Source organism: Balaenoptera acutorostrata, chromosome 1 (genome assembly GCF_949987535.1).
Source record: "Balaenoptera acutorostrata chromosome 1, mBalAcu1.1, whole genome shotgun sequence".
In the NCBI taxonomy this organism is placed as follows: Eukaryota; Metazoa; Chordata; class Mammalia; order Artiodactyla; family Balaenopteridae; genus Balaenoptera; species Balaenoptera acutorostrata.
Window position 1 is genome coordinate 114,665,883 of NC_080064.1, and position 25,767 is coordinate 114,691,649.

The 25,767-nt window shown below is 56.9% G+C and overlaps 4 protein-coding genes across 8 annotated transcripts in view; 2 read left to right on the plus strand and 2 right to left on the minus strand.

The window, feature by feature from the left end:
* LOC103006548 (solute carrier family 25 member 44) overlaps positions 1-5,643 on the plus strand; it is a 46,359-nt gene extending 40,716 nt beyond the window's left edge. For 4 of the 5 annotated variants that reach the window (XM_057539434.1, XM_057539425.1, XM_057539546.1 and 1 more), the window contains 4 exons: positions 825-930; positions 1,656-1,756; positions 3,426-3,621; positions 5,127-5,643. In XM_057539434.1, the coding sequence (XP_057395417.1) occupies positions 825-930; positions 1,656-1,756; positions 3,426-3,621; positions 5,127-5,180 (457 nt within the window). In that variant the 3' untranslated portion in view covers positions 5,181-5,643. The remainder of the gene's footprint in view (positions 1-824; positions 931-1,655; positions 1,757-3,425; positions 3,622-5,126) is intronic. The other variant, XM_007171872.3, reaches the window with a different exon arrangement.
* A 489-nt stretch (positions 5,644-6,132) lies between these two features.
* BGLAP (bone gamma-carboxyglutamate protein) lies at positions 6,133-8,381 on the plus strand. The gene is made up of 4 exons (XM_007171873.3): positions 6,133-7,402; positions 7,661-7,699; positions 7,904-7,973; positions 8,127-8,381. Exons 1-4 carry the CDS (start codon positions 7,339-7,341, stop codon positions 8,254-8,256), a joined length of 303 nt encoding a protein of 100 aa, XP_007171935.1. The 5' UTR covers positions 6,133-7,338; the 3' UTR covers positions 8,257-8,381.
* Positions 8,382-8,940: 559 nt separating this feature from the next.
* PAQR6 (progestin and adipoQ receptor family member 6) lies at positions 8,941-12,956 on the minus strand. Its single transcript, XM_057539676.1, has 8 exons — positions 12,562-12,956; positions 11,854-11,929; positions 11,281-11,408; positions 10,943-11,148; positions 10,693-10,819; positions 10,203-10,299; positions 9,846-9,996; positions 8,941-9,507 (listed from the first exon to the last, which is right to left on the minus strand). Exons 1-8 carry the CDS (start codon positions 12,762-12,764, stop codon positions 9,233-9,235), a joined length of 1,263 nt encoding a protein of 420 aa, XP_057395659.1. The 5' UTR covers positions 12,765-12,956; the 3' UTR covers positions 8,941-9,232.
* Positions 12,957-14,521: 1,565 nt separating this feature from the next.
* SMG5 (SMG5 nonsense mediated mRNA decay factor) overlaps positions 14,522-25,767 on the minus strand; it is a 28,097-nt gene continuing 16,851 nt past the window's right edge. The window contains exons 13-22 of the mRNA XM_007171868.3: positions 24,955-25,130; positions 23,705-23,780; positions 22,822-22,997; positions 21,629-21,787; positions 18,463-18,522; positions 18,139-18,298; positions 17,628-17,718; positions 16,726-16,800; positions 16,154-16,292; positions 14,522-15,972 (exon numbers count right to left, since the gene is read on the minus strand). Of these exons, the coding sequence (XP_007171930.2) occupies positions 15,889-15,972; positions 16,154-16,292; positions 16,726-16,800; positions 17,628-17,718; positions 18,139-18,298; positions 18,463-18,522; positions 21,629-21,787; positions 22,822-22,997; positions 23,705-23,780; positions 24,955-25,130 (1,196 nt within the window). The 3' untranslated portion in view covers positions 14,522-15,888. The remainder of the gene's footprint in view (positions 15,973-16,153; positions 16,293-16,725; positions 16,801-17,627; positions 17,719-18,138; positions 18,299-18,462; positions 18,523-21,628; positions 21,788-22,821; positions 22,998-23,704; positions 23,781-24,954; positions 25,131-25,767) is intronic.

Consider the following 25,767-nt stretch of genomic DNA (forward strand, 5'->3'; position numbering starts at 1 on the left):
GGAGTATACTGGGTACCCTTTGACCTTTCCAGCTACAAGGGGTGTATCTGCTGCCAAGTGACAGAGACCTGATTTTAAATGGCATGAACAATAAGAGAAATCCATTAGCTCACTAACAAGAAGCCCCAAGGTAGGGTTGCTCCAGGTGGGCGTTTTCAGCAGCTTGACGATGTTCTCAGAGACCCGAGTTCTTTCCCTCTTTCTGCTCTGCCTCCTTAGGGTAGAAACTCTGCTCTCAGACCAGGCCCTCCATGGTTGCCGGGAGCTAGAGGCATCACCTGGATATAGTCATTCCCTATAGACTTCAGTTCCGTCCTGTGTGGCTCTTTTTAGGAGTAAGGAAACCTCTCCCAGAGACCACATGTCCTGTCCTAACGCAGCCCTGCAAGGGGACTAGAATGACCAGAGATTCTCAAAGTGGAGTGCCCAGACCAGCAGCACCAGCATCACCTTGGAGCTTGTTCAAAGCTGAGGGGGTGGGGCCCAGCGATCTGAGTTTTAACAAGCTCTCCTGGTGATTTGGTGCTTGGTAAGGTCAAGTTTAAGAACCATGGCTGGCCTAATTGTGACCCACCCTTCAGAGGGAGACACCTGAACTCAACTGGGGCTCTGCTGAGAGGAAGTGGGGAGACTGGTGGGGCGACTGGTGGGGCTGAGCCATCCTCAGAGACTGGAGCTGCAGATGAGACACTTTGCATCCACTGCCTTTAACCAGCGCCATGAAGAAGACAAGGCTCAGAGTCCTGTGATGAGGGGCAGGGCTGCCCAGGCAAGAGCCAATGACTCTGAACCCCCCAACCTTTGCCTTCTCTCCTTCCCCCCAGCTACCAGAGATTCACTGACTGTTACAAGTGCTTCTACCAGTTGCAGCCTGAGATGACACAGCGCATCTATGACAAGTTTGTAACTCAGTTGCAGACATCTATCCAGGTGAGTGGCAAGAAGCCCAGCAGGTACTATTGGCTCAGGTCCTGCCTCCAGATCGTCAGCCCCCTGAAGGCAGGGACCCTGCCCTCAGCTCCTCTCTACCCTCAGTCCCCAAAACTGTCCTCTGTTCCCTCCAAATGACAGGGGTGTCTTGAATGCCCTTCTCTCTTTGCCCTGTGTTGTAATGGAGTTTATAGTTGTTGTCCCACCTGACCTTGTGAGCTCAGCGAGGGCACGCCTGGGTCTACTCCTCTGTGTTCCTCCAGCACCTGGTGCAAAGCCTGGCACAGAGGAGGCACTTAGCAAATTGTTGAATTCATTGGAACTGCATACCGGAGGGGATACAGAAAAGGACAGGATTCCATTCCTGTCTTTAAGTAACTGTGATCCCTCTCAGGAGTTTAACTTCCATGCTGTCACACTCCAGGATGGGCTTCGTTAAGCATCTGAATGTGTGTACTGTCCGCAAAGGGTGCTCAGCTGTGGGGACAACCACAGGGATGCAGCCTTCAGAGATGATGTGCAGGAGGAGAGGCTTGCTGCAGGCTCTTTTTAAATGTATTCTATTTTTACTTTATTTTCTTAATTATAAAAGTCACATGTAGAAAAGTTGGAATGTTTGTATAAAGACAGAACTTAAATTAGCTAAAATTTTACTAAGTGCCATTAGTAGTTCAGCATATGGAATTGTCTGGTATTACTATAGCTCTTTCCTCTTTTCTCTTCAGGAGGAAATCTCTGAAATCAAAGCGGAGGGAAACCTGGAAGCTGTCCTGAATGCGCTGGATGCGATTGTGGAAGAAAGCAAGGACTGCAAGGAGCCGGCTTGGTGAGAAGGGTGATGCCTGCTCCCCCGGCCACTGGAGGGCTCGCAGGGAAAGAGGCAGCATTTCAGCATCTTGAAGGAGCTTTTCTGATGGACCCATATGCATGAGACTCCGGGCTGTCAGCCCCTGAGAGGACCTTGTGACAGGGACAGGTGGAGAGGACCAACACCAAACAGTGACCCAGAACAGAGAGACAAATGCATAGCCCCTCTGGGGGAGGAGTGCTGGGGGCAAGCGCATGTTGTCCAGGGGGTTGAGGTGACTGGGATGAGAGAAATCTTCCCGGGGAGCTCATTTCAGGACCCATCTGGCCTGCAAGAGAGAGGGTAGAGGGAGTGGGATGAGGCACAATAGCGAGGTTTGGAGTCTTATGTCGATTAGTCTGGCCCAGGCATCTGGTTTTTGTTTTGTTTTGTTTTATTTATTTATTTATTTATTTATTTATTTATTTATTTATTTATGGCTGTGCTGGGTCTTTGTTTCTATGCGAGGGCTTTCTCTAGTTGCGGCGAGCGGGGGCCACTCTTCATCGCGGTGCGCGGGCCTCTCACTGTCGCGGCCTCTCTTGTTGCAGAGCACAGGCTCCAGACGCACAGGCTCAGCAGTTGTGGCTCACGGGCCTAGTTGCTCCGTGGCATGTGAGATCTTCCCAGACCAGGGCTCGAACCTGTGTCCCCTGCATTGGCAGGCAGATTCTCAACCACTGCGCCACCAGGGAAGCCCAGGCATCTGGTTTTTATTCATTTGTTCATTCAACAAACACTTAGAAGCACTTACTATACGCCTAATACTGTTCTAGATGCCAGAGATTCAGCAGTGACTAAGACACGAAAGACCTTCTCTCCCGGAGCTGTCATTCCAGTGGGCAACCCTGCTGCCAGGTTGTTCTGGGCAGGATGGAGAAGGAGGCCCTGGGGACAGGAGTGGAGGGTTGAGGCCACCGAGATGGCGAGTGGCCTGAGCTCCTGCCTCCTGCCTCCATTCCCTGCCTGAGTAGAATCCTAGGTCAGGAGGAGTAAAAACCGTTTTTGTGCTTTTCAGTTTGCTAATGCTTTGTGACATTCATAACTTAAGAGAATTAACTTTTATAACTGAGAAAGAAATTTTAAAGAACCCACAGTGGCCTCTACCCCACTGCCCATCAGAACTGACCTATCTCCTCACTCTGGGCACTCAGAACCCCCTAAACTCTTGCCTCCTCAGACCTATCTTTCCTTTATCTTCTCACATTAGCCAGCCAGGGCCTCTTGGGGTCTGGGCCTGCTCTCAGGCCGCCACCTTCCCCCCATCTCTCCAGCTCAGAGCCCCATGGTGTGGATGCACCAGCAAGGCACATGGTCACAAGGACCGAGGAAAGTCATCTCTAGCCCTGGAGGTTTACAGCTGGAGGGAGTGTCTGTGGATGAGGAGGAGGGCTAAGGTGCGGGTTGGTGAGAAGAGGAGAGATGGGTTCCTGGGAGCTGAAGCTAAGGGACAAGGGGTTAGCGTTCCCCTCAGGAGCAGGAGCCATGCGGTTGGGTCTTGGGAGTGAGAGGGACCACAGGAGAGGCCTCGAAAGCCAGCCCAGCTTGAGGCTGAAGGTGGGAATGCCACTGACTGGGTTTGGAAGGAGAAGCCTAACCCCACACGACGACTCCCTGTCCCCACCCCTGTGCCCCTGCGGCCCTGCAGGCGCCCTAGTGGGATCCCAGAGAAAGACCTGCGCAGCGCTGTGGTGCCCTACTTCCTGCAGCAGCGGGACGCCCTGCAGCGCCGTGTGCAGAAACAGGAGGCCGAGAACAGGCAGCTGGCAGATGCCGTCCTGGCTGGGCGCAGGCAGGTGGAGGAGCTGCAGCTGCAGGGCCAGGCCCGGCAGCAGGCCTGGCAGGTGAGTGTCCCGGCCCTGCCCTCAGGCACGTGCTCCCCTGCTGCAGCCGAGGAGAAAACGGGCCCAGAGAGGGCAAGTGACTTGCCCAGGGATGGCTCCTCCATGTCAGGGTCACGGTTAATCCTCTGTAGCCATGGTGGTTCTACTCCACGTGTACCTTTAAAATGTGTACATTAGAATGACTTCTAGAGCCGTCAACATACCTAAAACATCCTCCATGCAACAAATACGTGTCCTTTGAGGGTGAACTTAATTTCTGAAAGTGGCCCACAGTCACTTGGGGCCAAGTTGGTGAATAAGGGGGAAGAGAGTAATCAGGCTGGGTGACGCAGATAGCACATGTGGCTACAGAGTGATGAGATGGATTTTCTCGCCGGCTCAGAATGTAGTTCCAAAAGAGGGTTTCTAGTGGGGCTTGAACGGTGGCCCATTATTGGGTTCTCTTCATCATTTAGATGTCCAACTTATGTTTACCTGTGGCCACTCGGCAGCTCCCTTCCTGGGGCAGACCCTCCTATTCCCGAGGGGAATAAGTCCCCAGATCCATGGCTCTCAGGTCCCCTGGTCTCCTTCCCAAGACCAGTCAGGGGCAATCTGAAGGCCCTGCCCCAGCCTCAGCAAGGCCCCAAGCCTCAGGGAGGCGGCAGCAGGAGGAAGGCTGGTGCCTTGCGCTGCTTCCTCTTATCTTCATCCCCTCAGCCTCCTCCTGTAACACACTGGCCCTGGGGGTGTGTAGTCTAGTGTAGTGTAGTGCAGTGGCCCAGGCTCTACACAGCAGACACCCAGGTGGTATAAGCGAGGCCTCAGCCTAGCGCCGTCTCCTGGGACAGGTTCCACAGTTGAGAGTTGTGTCTCGGGTACTCTCGGGGCTGCCTTGCTGAGTCCTCCGGCTGCTCTGCCATTGGCGCTTCATCACCATGAGGCCAAGGGTCACTCCCCTGTCTAGGCTTTGGCTTCCAAATTGGCCAAATAGTGATCCCCAATGCCCTGCCAGCTCTGACATTCAGTGCTTCTATTTTAAGAGGAAGAAGGAAGCCCCCTGCTCTTATAGCCCCACCTCTCCCATTACAGCTACAGATGCTAACCATTGTTTGAAGTGGGTCAGCTGGATTGAGTGTTCAGTGCTGAGCCCTGTGTGGGCTCAAAGAGCCCTTTTTCACTACAATTCCCATGTCTGTAGCCCAGCTGAAAGTCCACTTAATTTAAGAAAGTTTCTCTGCTAGAAATCTCCGGTGAGGTCAGAGGATTGGGGGACACTTAAGGGGCCCTTTTTGAAAATCGGCTCTGCTCTGGGGGGCCCAGCCTAGGTGGCCATGGCACCCAGCCTGCCATAAACAACTGCTGAGTGGGGCAGATTTCCTAATGTGCCCTGCTGGGCCTGTGATATGAGTTACAGACCCCTTGTCATCCTGGGGGAAACCCAGGCCTGGAGTCAAGGACAGTGGAGGGAAAGGGTTTGGATTTTCTCATCTCCCAGTCTGTCTGTTCTCTCTCATTGATGTCAGGCTCTACACAGAGAACAGAAGGAGCTGGTGGCCGTGCTGAGGGAGCCTGAGTGAGGAGGAGAGGCCCCGACCCAGGAGCAGAGGGCAGTCAAGGTCAAGGGCCTGTGGTCCAGGATGCTGGGCCTGAGTGAGCTGCCTCCGAGAACAGTCCCTAAGCATTGATGGAATTTGCCGGAGAAGGAGGCCTCAGCTGTCTCCACTGCCGTTGTGCCTCTGGGGCTCCCCTGGGGTCAAAAACACACACTACCTTCAGATTCCTCCCTGTTTTCTTCTAACTTTAGGATTCTTGGCCAGCTCCTGCCCTGGGAATTAGGCACCATGCTTCCTCTCCTTTAGGTTCAGGCCAACCCCCCACCCTACCCCCATCACACGTATCGCCTATTCCTGAGCCCTCCCTAGGACCTGGCTTGGGGAATCGGTATTCAGTTTCCACTGATTGCCCCCTTGCTGGCCAGCCCAAGGGCCCTTGCCATGTTCTCCCCACATCCGCAAATAAACTTCCTCCGCTACACTGTAATCTGTGAGGATGCTCCCTCTCCCAGGACTCTCCTGGGCCAAGATCCCGCCCTGGACTCCGGAGTCCTGGCTCCAATCGAGGCCCCAGTTGCAGGGCTCCGAGAGCCTCCAGGCTGGGGTGGGTTGGTGGGGGGTGTATCTGACCATCATGTATGGAAGGGCAGTGAAGCCCCTTGTCACAAAAACCAGGAGCCTTGGGTTCCCTGAGGCCAGGACAAGCTGCTGGGGGGGGGGTGTCACTCTGTCCAGCTGCACCTGCCCTTCTCTTTGCCTTGGGTTGATTCTGAGAGGCTCTATGGTGGGCCTCCCTAGGTGTTTGTTTGCGCCTGGTGAGTGCTCGAGCATGGAGCAAGTGGGCCCTCCAAAGGCTGGGACTTTGTCCTCTGGCTTCTCACAACCCCCTCTTCCCCAGCCAGGGCCACAGGGTATCAGGAGTGACTTAGCCAAAGGCAGGGTGGGTGTTTCCTCCAGACTGGAGGGTGAAGGGGGTGGGTATGGGTGGGGGCAGAGCTTTCTTCCCTGGCGAGGGCTTCACCCTAACTCTGTAGAGAGAGGCCTGGTTGGGTCTGTCTAGGAGCAGCGGGGACACTCGGGAAGATGGCAGGGTGGTCCCTGATCATCAACCCCACCCCCCCAAATTGAGCCTAGTGGCTCCTCTCTCCTCCTGGACACACCCAAACATCCAGCCACCGGCTGTGGGGTGGAGGCAGCAGTGCTTCGTCTGGCAGGTCTCCACCTGGTGAGTGGGTGGTGGGTGAGGACACCCTCCCTCTTCTCCAGGCTGAGCTGAGGCAGAAGTGGCTTTCAGGTGTGGGGTGGGGCTTCTCAGGCTGAATGTTCTGCCCCTCGGAGGACAGGTCCCCAAGGTTGTTGGCAATGGGGAGGCTGTGAGGGCAGGAAAAGGATCGGGGTGGGGGCGGTCAGGAGCTCAGAGGTGCGAGGGGCATGGGGAAGGGGGTTCCCACCTCATTGCCCACCTGGCCAGTCGCAGACAGAAGGGCTGTCCTTACCTCATGCCTGGCCACACCTGTGTTGGCTTTTCGCTCTTGGCCCTATGCTGCCCCAACCCCTTCCCCCGTCCCGAGGCTCAGGGCCTGAGCAGAGTCGAGCCGCCCCCATGCCAGGCCTGCTGTTGAGGTCTCTCTGGGGCAGGAGCCCTCGGGGTGAATGAGGGCATTGGCCCTCCCTCCCTGAGTTTGGCTCCTGCCCACAGGGCTGACGGTGGAAATCAGCCTGTGAGAGGCTGTAGCCCAGCTCTGTGCAAATCTATTTTGGACCTCTGGGCCCCCCTTCCTCTCTAGGCTCCCCCTCCTACCCATCCCGGTCTGCCCCGCTGGTGCTCAAACTGAGGCTGGGGCTCCGAGGGAGAGTGAGTAGGGGCTGGGGGACCTGGGGCGACCCCCTTGAGGAGGGGCTGGGGACCTTGTCTGGAGGCTGGCAGTCTTGGACTGAGGCCCACCTTCCTCCATCACTCCCAGGGGCCTGCCCAGGCAGCCGCAGCTCCAACCACAACATCCTTTGGGGTTTGGCCTAGGCGGATGACCCCCAAATAGCCCTGGTAGATTCCCCCAAGACCCGCCCGCACCCTTGCCTCTGGGGCACAGCCCGGAGAGTATAAAACAGCGCTGGAAGCTGGGAGGGGCAGACCAGTTGAGTCCTGAGCAGCAGCCCTAGCGCAGCCGCTGACAGACACACCATGAGACCCCTCATGTTCCTCGCCCTACTGGCCCTGGCCACATTCTGCCTCGCTGGCCGGGCAGGTGAGTGCCCCTACCCCTGCCCCAGCCCGCGGGAGCTGCGAGGGGAAAGCACCATGGCCTCACCTCTCCTCACCCCTTCCACTGGCAGTCCCTGTTGGCAGTCTAACCACCTTTCTGTGGGCTCAGTCCATTTGCCCCCACTGCTGTCCTTGTGGAGGGAGAGGAGGGAAGAGCAAGCTGCCAGAGAGGAGGGGAGAGGGGAGGAGTGGGAGAGCCCTAGGGATGAGCAGGGGTGAACTGGGCTCCTTTTTTTTGCAGATGCAAAGCCCCGAGATGAGGAGTCTGGCAAAGGTGCAGGTATGAGGCAGGGCCTGATGGGAAGCTGTGCCCTGTATCACTCAGTGGTGCTGCCCATTCCCAGCACCCCTGTCTCGCCCTGGTCCCCTCAGTCCCATTCTCCCCTCCTGCCCCCTCCCATCTGGCTCTCAGGAAGGCCAGCCTACTCCCCACCTTGTCCACCCAAACTCGGAGTCACCTGACCCCTGACCCTCTGCTCCACAGCCTTTGTGTCCAAGCAGGAGGGCAGCGAGGTGGTGAAGAGACTCAGGCGCTACCTGGATCATGGGCTGGGGTGAGAGAAAAGGAGGTGCTGGGCCAGGGCCCTGCATCTCCAGGATGGGCTGGGAGGAGCGACCGCTGTGGGAGGACTCTGGAGCCCCAAGTGCAGTGGGAGGAGGGGCGGGCATTTTGCATGGAGGCTGATGCCAGTGTGTTGGGCTCTCAGGGCCCCAGCCCCCTACCCAGATCCGCTGGAGCCCAGGAGGGAGGTGTGTGAGCTCAACCCCGCCTGTGACGAGCTGGCTGACCACATTGGCTTCCAGGAGGCCTATCGGCGCTTCTACGGCACAGCCTAGAGCTCTCAGCCCTGCCGGCCTGGCTGGCAGCCCCCAGCTCTGGCTCCTCTCCGGGACCCCTCCCTCTCCCCTCGCCCTGACCTCCCTGCCCGGCACGTGTGAGATCCCAGCAGCTGGGAGCGTCATCCCAGCTGCTCCAGAATAAACTCCAGAAGAGGAACTGGTGGGGCTGTGATTCTTTGTCCATCTATGGAGTGTGAGGAGGAGGTATTGGGAGGATGGGGAGTGGAGAGGAGGTTTTACCTTTTTCAGTCCCAGAAAGTGCTTCCCAAAATCTGTTGTTGAGTTATTTATTTATCCCTGCCTCAGTCCAGAAGCATTGAAGGTGGCTTCCTGAAGTCTAAATAGGATTCTCCTCTCTAGCCCAGCACCCTCCCCCACCTCAACCCACTGCCCCATCCGTGACACACCCAAATAGACCAGATCCCAAAGGCCTGAACGCCTGGAGTACACGGCTGTGACCAGGACAGACAGCCTCGTCGCCGTAGGCAAAGAGCTTCCGGTAGACGGTACTGCCTGGTTTGGGGGTGGGGGCAGTAGCGGGCCTCCCGGCCTGGTTAATAAGCATTCAGGATGGGCCTGGGTTAGTCATGTTAGTTCTTGCCTGGGCTGAGCAGAAACTCCAGGAGCACCAGAGATGGGATCAGATGAAAGGGCCCAACACCTCCCCATCCCAGCCTTCGATGGCGGGTGGGGCAGCTCCAGCCTGGACACACGCACCTCCCCTCTCAGACCCTCAGCACTTCCCCCAGCCCCATCAAGAGCACCCTCCCTGACCCTCCTGCTCTCTACCAGCCCCCCAGCCCCTCTCCGTTCCTCTGCCTTCTGATCTCCACACTCTCTCCTCAGCCACTCCTCTTGGTTCCAGGCTCAGAAGTGCCCCCATCTGATCAGGCCTGGGTCTGGGCTCCTCCCCAGCACGGGGCGGGGGGGCCTGGCCTCTGCTTCCCTCCAAGGCAGGCTCAGAGCTGGGGCCTCACTGTAGTTTGGCCTTTGCATTCCCCTCCAGCGGGCCACCCTGCAGCAGGGGGCACGCACTGGGAGCCCGAAATAGGGAAGCTGTGAAGGCAGCGATGATGAGCAGGTTCCCGGCCACCGCCAAGCCCAGTGTGGCCACTGTGCCCGCCAGGCCCAGCGGCGGTTCCTGCATGGCCAGCCAGGCTCGGCGAGATCCCATATCAGCCAGCACCGCCTCCAGCTGGAAGTGCGTGCCCATCACTGCACAGATGTGGAATAGCTGGTGGCTGTGGCCTGTGGGGAGGATGGGCGGTTGAGGGCACATACCCCATCCCCAGGGCTGCTCCAACTCATCCTGTGACCCATGGTGAGCACCACATCCTCTGGGTCTGCTACTCCCCTAAAACTGGGAATAAGAAACCCAATTCCCAGAGTTATTGGCAAGAGTGAGTGAGCTGCTGTGCACAGAGCCCCTGGCCTACAGGCTGCTGGTTTTGTTGTGAATCTGAGGACTGGGGCTGGGCCTGGACCCTGAGGGCCCTGCCAGGAATACTCTCCTTTACTCAGTTCACTCTGTGCTCTGGGGAGCCGTCTCCCCATCCCGTCCTGGGCCAGGCCAGGTCTGCTCTCACCGATGTAATCAAAGCGTCCTGGTGCCAGCCGCTCAGGCAGGTGGGAGGCAAAGAGGAAGCCAGTGAGCAACGCGCAGAAGAGGTGGTAGCCGTGGCTGGTGCTCAGTGCCTCCTGCCCACAGCTGTGGCCCCTGCCCCAGCACAGTCCGAGCTGGCAAAGGAAAAGCAGGGTTGACGGGGAGGGGCTTTGGGGGTGGACATCATGTGTCTGGGATCTGGTGAGGATGAGGAGGGGGAGGGCACAGCTGGACTGGGTGCTGGGCTAGGAGGGTGGGCGGCAGGGCTGAGTCAGGGATCGAGGGGGCAGGGCTGGGAGTGGGCACTGTGAGGGTCAGGACAGGAAAGCAGGAGCCTTACCCGATAGAAGAGCGGGAGGTTGTCGAACAGAAAGGGATAGGTGAAGGCGGCCGTGCGGAGGATCTTACTGAGTGCAGGGCTTTCTAGCTCGGGGAACCTGGGAGGCGGGAGTGAAAGGCTGGTCACCATCCTTACGCTGGGGTGGGGGTCAGAGGAGGGCAGGGGACCTTTGGCCAAGATGGAATGTCAGTGTAGCTTAGTGGCTGTGAAAGCCCTTAGGCCACATGACTCCTCTGTAAGTGACAACAGCTGTTAGACGGGGATAGACACCTGCCTCTTAGGTGGCTGTGAGAGTTAGAGACAGCGCAGGGATGGTGCTGGTGCACAGGGTCTGGGCACAGTCAGTCCTCAATAAACGGTCCCATTGTTACCAATGTTGTTCAAGAGCAGTGAAACGCAGGCACAACCCAGAGGTCCTGGGTGTCCAAGTGTTTGTGGGTGCCCTGTCCTGTCCCTCCGCCTTCCCCTTCACCACTGGCCGAGAACCCACCGGGAGTAGCAGGAGAGGCCGGTGCACAGGAAAGAATTGAGTGCGGCGGCGGGCACAAATAGCTGGTGCAGGCGGCTGTGCAGCCAGGAGGCCGGCATGGAGTAGGCGGCATAGGGGAAGGCGCAGCCTGGTGGGGGGGCGGGGCGGGAGCTGAGGCCCCGCCCCAGAGACCCCGCGCCACGCCCCCGCCACGCCCCGGAACGCCCCCGCCCCCCCTGCCCACCGCTCCGGCCTCCGCCGCGGGGCTCACCCAGGCTGTAGAGGCTGAGCGCGCCGTAGTCCAGGAAGTAGCAGATGTGACGTGCGCGGGGTGACATGGAGCTGAAGGTGTGCGCACAGCACGACGCAAACGGGTAGAGGCAGGCGGGCAGCAGGAAGACGAGCAGCGGCCAGTGGTAGGGCTCCGACCGGAAGCCCTGGCCTCCCGCCAGCGCCAGGAGGCGCCACAGGAAGTACCTGCGGCGGGCACGTGCTCAGGCCACCGGACCCCCAGCGACTCCCAGTGCAGCCCGTGGGCCCGGACGGTCCCGGTCCGCCTGAGTACCCCCTTGAGCTCGAGGCCCAAACCTGGGACAGAGCCTCCCTCACCAGGTGGGCAGGAAGTGAGTCCAGATGTTGACGGTCTCGTTGGTCATCTGGAAGGAGCTGAGGACACAGTCCAAGGCCGAGCTGGTGGGGCGGCGGTAGCCAGACATGATACCATCTTCCCAGAACACCTGGGGTTGTGGGGGGCAGGGAGAGGAGAGGAGTCACTGTGTCCCACCCTTTCTCTCCAAGGGACTCCACTGTATCCCACCCTTTCTCTGGAAGCAGGGTTGAAGGGAATGGGCTGGAGATCACAAAGGCCCCAAAGTCAAACTATATCCAGCCCCATCTCACCACAGGTTCCAGTACCCAGAGAGCAGGTGAGAAACAGAAGAGGCAGAGTAAGGGGACAAGATAGGATGGACACAGGGTGCTCTGAGGAAGGCAACTCTGGATAAAGGAGTGTTCTGGGCTCTAGGGAGCCGGTCACAAGCCTGTTCCTTAGAGAACAGAAGAGTCCCACACTGAAATGGCAGGGATAAGAGTTAGCCTAGAGCAGGGACTTCTGCACTTGCAAAAAGAGAAGAAACTGCCCCAGCCAGTCCCCTGAGAAGTAGGAGTTGGTGAATCCCTCACCCTGGGGACCTGGTGGACGCGAAGGAGTTGGGGCAGCTTGAGACTGAGCATGGTGGCCCGGCACCTCCACGTTGACCTAGAGACAAAGGGCAGGGGGAATTAGGTTATCTGCCCCCATCCACAGGTCCCTTTTCGCCCAGGTCCAGGCTGGACCTGGTCACTGAGTCCCAGGGTAGGCTGTGTACACGGGCATGCATGCGGGTGGCAGCTGGCCACCAAGCTGCTTCCTTCAGGCCAGGGGAGGCTGGCCCAGCTTCCCCAGTGGTCATCACCCCAACCCCTCCCCAGCCTAGCCTGGGGGCTATTTAGTTCCCCCACTGAGAGGGGCTGGTCAGCCTCAACTCAGCAAGGAGTGGAGGGTCCTTCTCAGCCAGAAGGCTGCCTCAGTAACCCTGGACCCTGGAGCCAGGTCCCCAACCCCCAATTTTTGTCTCAGAAGAACCCTGACTTACGGAGGACAGCACAGAGAGAGCCTAAGCACACACCACCGCCGCCATTGCCAGCACCAGAAAGCCCCTTGGCTCACAGTGCCTGGGCTGAGCACAGAAAACTTAGGGTGCTCAGGGAGAATTCTTGGAGAGGCCAGATGCCTACCGGTGGGACAAGGAATTAGGGGGATGCCTGGCTCTTCTCTGAAGACTACACTTGTGCCCCGGGGGGCATTTGGGGTCCCTGCCCCTCCTGAGCCCCGGCCCCTCAGCCTCAGACCTGTGCGCTGCTTCCGGGTGGCCGCAGCTTTGCTGCCCCTCCCGCCTCTCAGGCCGCCTCTCCCAGGCACATTCCTTGGCACAAGTGGATGGCCTGGGCCACCGGGGCGGGTGGAACTGCCCCAGGAGGAGGGAGAACAGGACACTCCTCCCACCTCTCCAGGCCAAAACTTTCCAGCCCCGCCCCACGCCTCTTCCTGTCATCGCTTTGCCTACTCTCTGTGTGCATGTTTGCTCCGCACACACTCTGGGCCCTCACACCGCCAGCCCGAACCCAAAGCCTCTGTTCCTGTCTTTCAACATTTGGGGGGCCCTCTGCCCTTGAGCTGGGGGCTGGGGACCCCGCTGGGCACAAGGCCGACCTGGTCCCTAGTCCCTGCACCCTGGCTGAGATTTGATAGATGACCCCGGGAATTCCCTGGCGGTCCAGTGGTTAGGACTCTGTGCTTTCACTGCCGAGGCCCTGGGTTTGATCCCGGGTCGTGGAGCTAAGATCCCACTACCACAAGCCTTGGGGCGCAGCCAAAAAAAAAAAAAGAAACTAAGATAGATGACCCCTCCCGGAAGTGGGATGGGGGTATTCTAAACTATCCCGAGTGCGGCCCAGCTGCCTGGGGGAGGGGTGGACCAGGACGATGCTGGCGTCTAGCTCCCCTCAGGGTCCCTTCCCTCAGCACTGGGGTTCAGAGGTCTCTGAAGTAGTTTGTGCTGTAGCCATGGAAAAGGGGGAGGGGCCGGCCGGAGCAGGCAAGTGGCCTCTAGTTCCCCAGAATGGGCGTCTTGGCCCCAGGTGAGCTTCCTTACCCAGAGTTTGATGGGCGCTCCTAAGCTGGTGGGTCGGCAGGCCCCGGGCTCCACGGGTGGAGTCCCTGCCTCTTGCCAGCCGGGCCAATGGGAGGGAGAAGAGAGTGGCGGGCAGGCGGGCCAGGCCTGGGCGGGGAGTGGGAGACAAAAGGGAGCCAGAGAACAATCCCAGCCTTGTGCAGCCTCCAGGGAGCAGTGCGGGGTGGCCCAGCCCCATTAGCAGGCAGCTCACTCGGGCTCCAGCACACAGCCAGCCCCTCCAGCTTGACCCCACCCCACTGAGAGCAGACTGGCCGGAAGAGGCCAGGGCCCTAGCCAGGATGCAGCCAGGGCGGTGCAGAGCGCCCCCCTCAGACCAGGCTGCCCCACAGCTCCAGGGTTCCAGACTCTCCCAGGAGCTGAGGGTGGCTCTGCCTTAAGCTGGGCAGAGGAATCCAAACCCTGAATTTGAATTCTCCAAAACCTCTTCTCACTGTGCTTCGCTGCCTCTCAGCGCCTGGTGCTGGGCAGAATCCAGAGCAAATGCATTTGGTAAATGTTGGTTCAACCACAAGGGGTTCACCAAGCTTCTCCGCTCCCCAGACACACTTGAGGTGTCAGTCCTTGCGGAGGGATGGGGTTGAAGACTCAGAGGCTGGTTTCAAGGTTCACCCTCACCTCTCCTTTGAGGAAGTTTCTCCCTGATTCAGAGGACCCAGCTGAAAACTGCAAACCACCCCCAGGGAGCACTGTAGCCTTCAAAATAGTTGACCCTTGAACATAGGTTTGAACTGCATTTATATGCAGATTTCTTTCACTAAATATGTACTCAGTACTACATGGTCCCCAGTTCATTGAATCGTGGATGCGGAACTGCAGATACAGAGGGCGGACTGTAAAATCAAGTGCAGATTTTTTCTTGCATAGGGGTCAACGCCCTAAAACCACATATTGTTCAGGATCATCTGTATATTGTTTTCACCTATCACCCTTGTGAAGGCAGCAGCTCAGTTCAATGAACTTCACATCTATCAAAACCATCTCTGGAGTTCGTGCTCCAACTGCTGGTTTCTTGCTTCAACTGGGCCACCTCAAAGAAACCTTTGCAAACTGCCGTTTCAGCATGTAATCTCCAATGTCCCAATAAAATTGTACAGAAAGGCACCAGGAGACAGGGAGTGGGCTTCTGGGGGTCTTTATTAAGTGATGCTTTAGTCTCAGTCTCTGCCAGGGACTGGAAGTGGGGGTGATCCCACTCCCCCCAGGTTGTCCCAGACTTGCTGTCTTAGAGGAAGAAGGCAGGAAGCCTGTTCTCCTCCGAGAACAGTCTGGGAAGCTAGGCTAGCGCTGGGGTGGGGAACAGCAGAGCTGAGATCCCCGACCCTCAACCCCCAGCCCGAGCTGTATGTGCAGCCCGAGGGGGAAGGGCCGAGGCAACCCTGGCCAAAGCCTCCCACACTCAGCCCCACTCTTGCTGCTCCACTCACTGCCCTGAGCTATTCATGATCTCCGCTCTCACATTCACCTCAACACTCCAGAAGCTAGCCCCATGCTCAGCTCCTCCAGGCCTTTAGTCCCGGGGAAGGACAAAAGTAGGGAAGCCCATCAGGGCAGAGGGTCCCTGGCCGGGCAGCTTCAAGGGGCCTCTCCTTTCTGCTGTCCATCCAAACACAGGCCCCTCCCTAGACAGTAAGGGGGGTTGTGGCCTCAAACATCACCCCCCTCTCCTCTTACTGGCATCCCACTCTGTCCCAGCACAGCAGCCCAGAGCACAAAGCGCAGTGACCATGGGGCTGGTGGGCACAGAAGCCCTCATTGGCATATAGGCCAGACTGCCTGCAGCCGTCGTGGGCCTGCTTCCTGCCCTGGAAGCTAGACGAAGGGAGACAGAAAACAGAAGTGGGGCAATGGGTGTGCAGCCCCTGCAGCAGGAGGAGGGGATCTAAGCCCTGCCCTGCTATTGGTGCAGGCAGCTCCAGGCCCCTCTTCCTTAAGAGTCCCCAGGGCTCCAGAGCTGCCCAGCCCCTGCAAAGGGAGATGAGAGGGGGATGGGTGGTCCTCGAGGAGAGGAAGGGTCTGCAGAGAACCACCCAGACACCTGGTGTTACCCAAGTCTACCCCCAGGCCCAGAGGGCCCAAACTCCTGGCACCAACCACCCTGCGTCTGTGAGGAAGAAGGGCCCCTTCTGCTGTCCCTTCCCCTCAGAGGTCCAGGAACCACTCCAACGAAACGCAGACACCCGTGCCTGCCACCTGCCCCTGGGGAAAGCAGGGGGGCTGAGGCAGGAAGGCTGGCTAGGGGCCCACAGGCCTCTCCTGCTCCAAGCACTTTCCTTGCTTTCCTGACGTCGTCTTGGCAACAGGGGGACCCCCCCCTCCCAGCTGGCTCCTGGGCCCTCCCTGCAGCCTGTGTGCAGCTGGGCTTCCTTCCTGTGTGCGTGCGTGAGTCTGCGTGTGGTGGGGTGACTACAGGTGGTGGTCCTGGCTGCCAGGGAGGGCAGGAGAGATCTGGAGTCAGCCCCGCTGCAGGGCCTGGGGGTCGGTCTCAACCAATCTCCTTCCACTGCTTGTAGAAGTCCAGAACATTCTTGATGTCCACACTGGCATGTGCAGCGGCCTGCAAGGCTGCCTGTAGAATTGGGGGGAGGACAAACGGAGGAGGGCCTGACCTCCCAAACTCTGGGACAAGTCGTTGAGGGGCTGGGGAAGGGGTGATGGAAGAGGAAAAAGGCAGCTGTCTGGTCTGAGGGAGTCGACTCCGGTACCTCTTCCCCATTCCACACTCTGCCAAACATCACCCCGTGACCCACCTGCATAGGGCCTGAAAGCGTGCTGGGGTTGTCCAGTGGAAGGCCTGTGATGATGGTCACCATGCCACTCGGGTCCTCCTCACCTGCCCCCTGGGCCAGAGTCAGTTGTTTGCAGCTGTCCAGGATCTTATAGAGCGTCCTGGTGGGAGCAGGGGGAAGGCGGGCCAAGCCCCAGCATTAGCACAGCCTGAACACCAGATCTCCAGGGCACAGGGGGAGCTGGGGGTGAGGAGGGCACCAGGAGAGAGCGAGAGAAGCCAGGCAGCCCAGAGCAGTGGGTCCTGGAAGCTGGCCCTGGAGGACATGTTACAGGGACTGGGCAAAGGTTCAATGAGTGAGGAAGCTGAGCCCAAGGATCTCAGGGCCACGGGGGCTCAGATGCTGGAGCAACTTCTCACTCCATCTAAGGTGAGACCTGCAGGAGGCCTCTGGCAGAATGAGCCTGGCCCCGCGCTGGTCCTGCTGCCTGTTACAGGATTCTCCGGCCCCGTCCCTCTGTCCTGGGGAGTGCCCACAGAGGAGCAAGGTAGGCAGCCTATCTGAGGTTCTAGGGGTGGCGGCTGAAATTTTACCAGGCATCTGCATCCTGCCTCTTCAGCTTATGCCGCTCAAAGCTCTTCCCCACCTCTTTCTGGCAGCGAATGTACCTGCAAAGGAGACGAGAGAGTGAAGGTTGGGGGCAGGGGACAAAGCGGGCCATTGTGGCGCAGGGGACCCAGTTTTATGGGGGGGGGCACGTCTCCCACATCACAGGTCTGTTTGGAGTCATTTTGAAGTGGCTTCCTAGCTGCTGAGCCCAGCTTGCTTTTCCTCCTGATAACATCAATTCTTTGGTTCCTCCCTGGAGAGGAGCTGGGAGGGGAGAAGCAGCAGATGCTTTTCAAGTCAGTGCTTCTGGAGACAAGGTCCAAACAAGCAGGCTTTGTGCAGCTTTCTGACCAGGCAAGGGCAGATCCAGAGGAGGGGTAGACCAGCCAGCAGAGAGCGGGGAGCTTTCTCCCTCTTCCCTACACCCAGTGTCTAGTCCTTTTCTGGCCCCAAAGGCCAGAAGGAAGGGCCTGTGCTGGGCTGAGCACCTATACACTGCCATCTGTCCCCCCAGCCCCGCGGGAAGCCCCTGGGCAGCACCGATGAAGGCACTCCCACCCTGGTCAACCTGATCACCTAAAGCAGGAGAACCTCCTGCAAAGGAGTCCACAGCTTGGAGGTGGGGGCTTGTTCCCCTCTCCCCAGTCACAGTGATCTCATGTTTGCCCCAGAGGTAGATGGACAGCAGGTCACTGTTCCCCAACAGGGCTCCTGGCTCCTCCAATCGCTGTCTATTTCAGCACCTAAGACCCTGACTTCTAATTATGTCTTCGGCCTCCCTCACCAGGCAGTGAGCCAACTGTGAGCAGGGACCACGTGTCTTACACGAGGAACACACGCATTTGTTGTTTGGGCTCAGCACAGGTCCAGCCAGGCCTGCACTCACCTGTTCCCTTTTTTAAACTCTGCCTCCAGGTATCGGATCCCATCCCGGGCCCCGGGGTGTTCCTTCTTCAGCAAATCCAGGCCATCGATCACTGGTGGGCAAGATGCGGGTGGGGGAACAACAAAACAGATGAGCTCAGGCTGTCGTGACATGGGGCTCTGCAGAAGCATCTGCACTCACTCCAGGACACACTGCAGGAAAAGGGACCGTAGCTCCTACAGGAATCCTGAAGTTCTTTCAAAGACTGACCTTCTGCCAACAACGTATTTGGCAACTTACCAACTGCTTTCACTTAGATTTTCTCATCTGTTTCTCCCAACCATCTTGTGAGTCAGGGTTTAACAGGGATTGTCATGCCCACTTCGCAGATGAAATGACTGAAGTTCAGAGAGGTGGCAGGACTTGACCAAGGCCACTGTGTGTAAACTGGGCCCCAAGTAAGGGTCTCTCAATCCCAAGCCAGATTCTCTTTTAGCCACACTCTCTGCCCCCACCTCTCCAATACACTTACCTGTCCTTGGGATGATGACAATGAAGCGGCCACTGGTGGCCAGCTGGCGGATGACAGGGAGGTGGTGGCAAAGGGCTTGGGTGTCGGGGACGAGGTAGGGAGACATTGCTGACTGGGCCTTGGGCTGCTGCAGGCTCCCTTCCAGCTGAGAGACCTCGAGCTGTTGAGAGAAGGCAGAGTGGGTGGAGCTGCGTGCAGCCTGGGCAGGGGAAGAATGGTACCCAAGGTGGCTCTTATGGGGCTCCTCCTGCTGCCAGTGGGAACAAGGGACCCCTTCGACGAATGGCCTCATAGGAACAGGAGCGCGGGGCCCCAACTTCTTACCTGAAGTCGTAGCTGGGCCATGTCTCTCATTAGCCTGTTCCGCCGAGCTTCCTCCTGTGCCTACAAGGGGAGAATACCAGGTGCTAAGCTTGGGACAAGCAGCTGGGGGAATATTCCTTTCTCCAGTGATCAAGAAGACCAAAAGGGATTCCTGGGGTCTGAAATAGGTACGGCCTCATATAAAGTCAGCTCTCTATCACTCCTGCTAAGTGAGGGGAAGGGAGGCGTGGGAGAAAAAATATCCCTCCTGTGTCATCTGAACACATTCCATTAGCAGCCCACAGAAGCTCACGCCTCCCGGGGAGAGAGGGAGGGGATGGCACCTGTCTGTGTCTCAGGGTTCCGCCTCTGCTCCTCTCAATCTGCCCTCCCTCCCAGGGGATACCATCCATGCGCCCCTTCGCTTTCTATCATCACCCACTTGCCAACTTCTTCCAAAATCTGCAGCTTCAGCCCAGACCTGACCACTCCTGAGTTCCAGACGTACATACCCAAATGCCTACTTGACAGCCCAACCTGCTTCTCAGAACCTGCTTCTCATCCTCTAGTGTTCCCCAGCTTGCTAAGTAAACCACCATCTGCCAAGTCAGAAAGCTAGCTGGCTTTGACTTTTCCCTCTCTTTCCGCCCCAGAAGTTATCAGCCTCCCAGTCCTGTCAACTGTACCTCCTAAAAAATCATTCACATCCCTCTGCATCCCTCCATCTTCAACGTGCAACCCTGGTCTAAGCCAGTACCTCCCACCTTGACTATTATAACCACCTTCTTTTTGGTCTCTGCCTCCAGCCCAATTCATTTTCTCTGCCTACAACCAAGGCAATCTTTCAAAAACCATCTGCTGTCCACCATGGCCCTGACTAAAAGTCCTGTGATGGTTTTCCTTTGTCTTCCAGATCAAGTCCAAATTCCTTAGTATGGTCTAAAGATGGAGACTTATTCTAAAAGACATGGGGAGCCACTGAAGGCTCTTTGATGAGCAAACTGGCATCATCAGAGTGATGCTTTAAAATATTAATCTGGAATGTATAATCTCATCCTAATCATAAGACACCAGACAAAGCCAAGTGAGGAACATTCTACAAAACAACTGAACAATACTCCTTAGAACTGGCAAGATTATAAAAGACAAGGAAAGGGACTTCTCTGGTGACGCGGTGGTTAAGACTCTGGGCTCCCAATGCAGGGGGCCTGGGTTCGATCCCTGGTTAGGGAACTAGATCCCACACACATGCCACAACTAAGGAGCTCGCCTGACTCAACTAAGACCCGGCGCAACCAAATAAATAAATAAATATTAAAAAAAAAAAAAAAAGACATGGAAAGACTGAGGAGACATTAAAACAATCAAATGTAATGTGGGATTCTGAAAAAGAAAATAGACATTTACAGGAAAACTAGTGAAATCTGAATAAAGTCTATAGTTAACACGATTGTACCAATCCTAACTTCTTAGTTTTGATTATACTATGGTTATGAAGTGTCCACCTCTTACCCACCTGCGGAGTGTCCCCTTCGAGAAACTCTGGTAGAGAAAGCAAAGAAGGGAGGCAGAAGACCAGACCCATTGGGAAAGAGGGGTCCCTAAACCAGGCAGACACTAGAGCCCAGAGAGTAGGAGCAGCGCCCCGCCTGGCTTGCAGAGAAGCTAAGCTCCCACAGCAGCTTAGAACAAGGACAAGAGCCTGGTCTGTCCAAATCCAGAGCCCTGGCTCTGCCACCGACACCTCCTCCTTTGTCATTCCGTGCTTCCTCGTCTATAAAATGAGGCTGCAAGCACCCACCTCACAGGGCTGTTACAGGGTTAAATGAGATGTCACATGCAAAGCAGCTTTGCACATGGAAAACTCTCGATAAATGATGGGAGATAGCAATATGACAAGGACCACGCTGCTGCTGCCAGGGGATAAACCCCTTGGGGTGGAAACGTGACTCAGGCAGAGCAGGAGGCAGTCCCAGCAGGCAGTGTGGCCTGGGTCCACTGTGGCCTGTGGTGTCTAGCACCACACCAGAGGGGCTTTCAAGTATTCCGTGCCCCCAGGAGGAGTCTTTGGGAGCTTTAGGCCAGAGGAAATGCCTGCAAACACTCTAACATTTTTTGAAGCTGTGTGACTTTCCCATAATTATTTTTGTAACCCCCTGTGTTTTCCCCTACGCAACAGCAATGAAAGTCTTAACACAAAAGGTTAGTTTTTAACAAAACGTGCTTGCTTTTAAGGCAGCAAGGAGGGGGGTTTCTGGGGAGACTGTGCCCCTTCCCTTCCACAGGAAGGGGGTGCTCAGAGGTCGGGGAGCCTGGGGCTGGGGAAAGGAAGAACATGGGGGAGGAGACTGGCTTGAGATGAAGAAGAACCCCTGGGCTTGCCAAGACACGTGGGCCGTGCTTCCCGCGCCAGACACCACCCCCCCACATGTACTGGTGCCACTTAGCTTGGGGAGGACAACACGCCCAGGGCTGTGCAGGCCCCACTAAAGAACCCACAGTGTTGCTCACAAAGTATTAGCCTCACAAGAGAAAGGCCTGTCTTGTTTGCTGCTGTAACCCTCATGCCTAGGATACTGACGGGTCTGGCACAAAGCAGATTCTCATTAAATATTTGTGGAATGAATGACTGACTGGAAAAGAGGTAACACAGGCCACCTCCTACTCTTCGGGGCTTCTGTGGGATGGGAGGGTTCCTGCATGGTGTCTGAGGCCAGGATCCCTCCATTCCTCAGTCTTCATCCCTCGAAAAGGGAAGGGAAAGGAGCATTTTGCTGAGTGCACATACTCCACAGCACACACTCCATAACGCAAAGTGCAAAGTGCCTGCCATTCACTATCATTCCACAGTCACAGCAACCCCATAAAGCTGATTCAACTATTCCTGTGTAACCGACGAGGAAACAGAATTAGCAAGGTTAAGTGACTTGCTCAATTCAGACTAGGAGGTGACAGAGATGGCCCTCAATCCCCAGTCAGTCTACATACAGGCCCGGTGCCAGGCTGCCCCTGCTCAAGGCAACTCTCACTCCCTATCAGCCCTCAGTTCCCTCCCCAGGCTCAGTCTCCCCGGCCCCAATGCCCAGGTTCTTCAGTCGAGGGCCACCAGTGTGTCTGAGCCTCTGACCCTGGGTTTCTCAGTGAGCCCATGGGAGCGGAGCAGACAGGGAGGGGAGGCCTGACTCACCATGCGGAACTGGGCCTGGGCCTGCTGCAGCAGGCTCTCCTGCTCAGACTGGGTGATGCTGACGAAGATGCCAACCTCTGGGTTGAACTGCAGGATGCTGCCTTGCAGGCGGGCAACGAAGTGGCCAAAGCTGCGGATGCAGCAGATGCGCACGACCGTCTGTGAGGAGACATGGGAGGCGGCCCGGCTGAGCAGGGCCCTCCAGGCCCGCTGGCCCCCGGCTCCTCCCCTCCACCGTCCCTGCCAGCCCAGCCAACTCAGCAACATGGGCTCCCTCGTAAGGCCTGTGGTCTGTGGGGTGGAAAAGAGGAGCGCCGAGGCCCAGGGCCTCTAGCTACCGGAAAAGGAGTGAGCAAGTAGGGCGAGGAAACTCCCAGAAGGACTAGAGAAGCAGGACTCAGGGCTGAGAAGAAAGAGACAAGGACACGGGCTGGGAGTGACAAGACCTGGGTTCTTATGCCATCTTTCTCTGGGTCTCAGATCCTAACGTGTAAAATGAAAGGACAAACTAGATCACCATTTCCAACTTATGTTTTTGGTCAGCAAAACCCTTCTTTCCCCATCAAACAAAAATCTTATCTAGAATGCTAAAATATAAAACAGACTATCAAGCCAAGCTGGAGAAGGAGGAACCAACGTGGGGGTGGGGGTGGTGTGTGTGTGTGTGTGTTTGTGTGTGTGTCTGTGTTTGTGTTGGGGACGGGGGCTGGGACGCCTGTCCTCTTGGCTTCCCTTTGCTGCCCCCAAGACGGCCCATGTGGTGACACAGATCCAAGGGTGAAAGTCACTGGACTAAATGGGTAGCACATTCCCTTCCAGCTCCAACTTTCTGACTGTTTGCTGGTCAGCTTAGAGGAGGCTGGGCTCAGAAGAGAAAAGAGACCAATAGAGATTTCAAAGCCCTAATAATTTACTTGTTTTGTCCTCTCCAAAAGGGGGAGAAAGGGGAAGGAGGCTTGTTCTACAAAGGGAGACACTACCAACAGCAGACCTGTGGAAGGACACCCTGCCAAGAAGGAAAGGAAGTCCAAATGCTTCACCGAGTGAAAGAGGACTCACAGCTGCAGCCCCAGGGACATGCTCCCTGTCCGGATGGAAGGGGTGCCTGCCCGCCCCCTCCAGCCCTGAGCCCCTGCTTTGCTACTGAGTCTGATGAACAACAGAGCTTGTGGCGTGAGAAATGATATCCTCACCTCTTCTGAGGTGCTGAGCAAGAGCCGATCCGTTTCAAAGTTAAAGCGTCTGTGGGCAGCCCGGAGGGGAGGCAGGTTGCGAAGTGCCATGTCCTCTGGGAGCAGCAAGCTAGACGGGAGGTCAGGCAGTTCACAACCTTCAAGAAGATCCTGGACCTCAGGACACAGGACCAGGCCTGGGGAGAAAGAGGACACATGAGACCACCTGCCCTGTGGGAGCCCCCAGTCAGAGGGACACAGTCCTTCCTCAGAGGCTGGGAGGCAGGACATACTCCTCGGACACAAGGTGGGGAGCGGTGGGGGGAGGAAAGGGGAGATGGGTGCACAGGGCCGTCAGGCAGAGCTTTAGGAGACCAGAGCTGGGAGGGTTAGAGGACCGCTCAGACTGGGACGGCCCCCTGACAGAGGCACAATCACACTAGGATGGATGTGAGAGGAGGAGCTCTGGAAGAAGGAATGGATTGCCCTTGGGTGAGTCCAGAGGTAGGAGAAGGTGATTTCCAGCTGGAAGGTGGCAGGAGGGGATGAACCAGACAGATGGGCTCTGAAGGTCAAGGTCAATTCTCAATGAGGAAGGCATCGGTGCCACACCAGTGACTGGGGCTGGCTCACAGGCTCCCCTCACTCTGCTCTTGCCACTCCACTGCCTTCCCCAGGGAGCACACTCCCTGGTGGACCAGGCCACCTGCCCACAGTGGGGCAGTGTCGGGGCAGGAAACCAGAGAGGCCCAGACCACAATGACTGCTGTGTGTTAGGGAGGCTAGGCAGTGAATCCCATTAACCTCCTTACCCTAAGGGCCAGGTTACCAGGAAGGGGGAGGCGGGCTTTGTGGGGCCAGTGAGGGAGAGAGAGAGGGAGGACAGTGCCAGGGACTCACTCACCAGACTCTTGGAGTTCGCCAGCAGCTGGCAACAGATTAAGCAACACAGACAGGCGGTTCCACAGACTTTGAGAGCTCTTGAGGGAGAGAGAGAAGAGGAAGGCTTCAGCTGGGGCAGTGCTGGAGGCTGGCAATGAACAAGAAAAGCACTATATCTGGGGGGTCTGGGGCTATGGTCACAGGCCTAGAAGCGTTTGGGAGAAAAATTAACAAAAGAGGCCAAGGGGGGCTCACGGAGGACTTGGAAAACAGGCAGGAATGAAGAAGGGGACCATGAAGCCTCACTGAACTTCATCAACCGCTGAAGGCTTCATGAAAAGGGAAGGCGTGAAACCACAGGAGAAACCCTCTGGATCTTGGTAGTGGAAAAAGCTAGAGCGTTGGAGGAAGCTTCTCCCTGTCTAGCACAAACTTTTCCTTTCAGCCCTCCACGTGCCCACACTGGGCCACCTCTCTGGGGATGTGACCTGCACCCCCATCTTCACCACACCACCCTCGATGACTAACAATGACTAACTAGCTGTCATCAGGCACAAGCACATGCCCAAGGTTGTGCCTGGCCCTGACCTAAACTCCCTCATCTCGGGAAGAGGGCGACCTGCAGGGAAAAGGGTCTTCCACAGCAGGCAGGTGTGCTACTGGAATAAATCAACACTGAAGAAAAGCCTCAGGGCACCGGAGGCTCAAGATTAAGACTCTGAACCTGAGAAAGGAAGGAAAAGGTCACAATCACAGCAACCAGTCTCCATGGCAGCCCGCCTCTGACACCACTCGCTCCAGCTACAGGACTCTCTTTAAGCCGTTTCCCTGCTCACAACACCTGCACCTTGTCTGAACATCCTGTCACTTCCCAGTCTCATCTCTCTTGTCACTACTCAGTGCTCTCTCCTTTCCCTGGACTCCGGTGTTCACCTATCCAGGTTAGCCCTTGAACACACACTGTCATAGACATTACTCATAATGGCAGGCATTACGCCTGGCGTTGGGGACACAAAGCAGAATAAGCAGTGCTCTCATTTTCCCAGTCCACAAAATTTGTATCCCAGCCCAGGCCACAGGCTCTGTGAGGGCAAAGGTCATGCCTAATCCTTGGCCCGTAAAAAGCATACGGAGCCAGCATAGAGCAGGTGCCTGACAATAACTTTTGCTTTGACCAGCCCACCTGAGGGGATTCCCACACCCCATCCTGGCTGGCGCCCTCCCCTAACACCTTGGGACCTGACGGAGAGCAGTGGGAGTGGAGTGACACACCTGCGCACACACAATGATGAGGTCGGGGTTAGTCTGCAGCCAGTCCAGGAAGACTTTCACAGCAGGAAGCAGGCCTTCGGCCATCAGGACTTGCAACTTCTCCTGGATGCTGCGCTCATTCCGACAGGAGCGCCCACTAGACTCACTTCCCTCCGACTCAGAGCCCTCTTCAGAGGCTGGGGGTGGGTGACAGAGAACCAGGATGAGCGACTAGTAGGCACATGGCAACAGGCTTCGGCTCCGTGGGGGGAGCATGCCCCAACCTGCTTGGACTCTTCTGAAGAATTCTGATGTGAGAAGAGAGGAATCAGGCCCCTGCCTAACTTTTCTAGGCCCACTAACTGGTTACTTTTAAGCCAAGAACCTGGTGCCTTTTAAAATACGAGCTAAGGGGCTTCCCTGGTGGCGCAGTGGTTAAGAATCCACCTGCCAATGCAGGGGACATGGGTTCAAGCCCTGGTCCGGGAAGATCCCACATGCCGCGGAGGAGCTAAGCCCATGCGCCACAACTACTGAGCCTGCGCTCTAGAGCCCACGTGCCCCAACTACTGAAGCCCGCGTGCCCCAGAGCCCGTGCTCTGCAGCAAGAGAAGCCACCGCAATGAGAAGCCCATGCACTACAACGAAAGAGTAGCCCCTGCTCACCGCAACTAGAGAAAGCCCGTGCACAGCAACGAAGACCCAACGCAGCCAAAAATAAATAAATAAAATAAATAAATTAAAAAAAAAACAAACGAGCTAATTTGTGAGGTCTACAGCTACTCACTCAACTGATATTTATGATGTGCCTATACTGTGCAAAAGGCAGGGCAG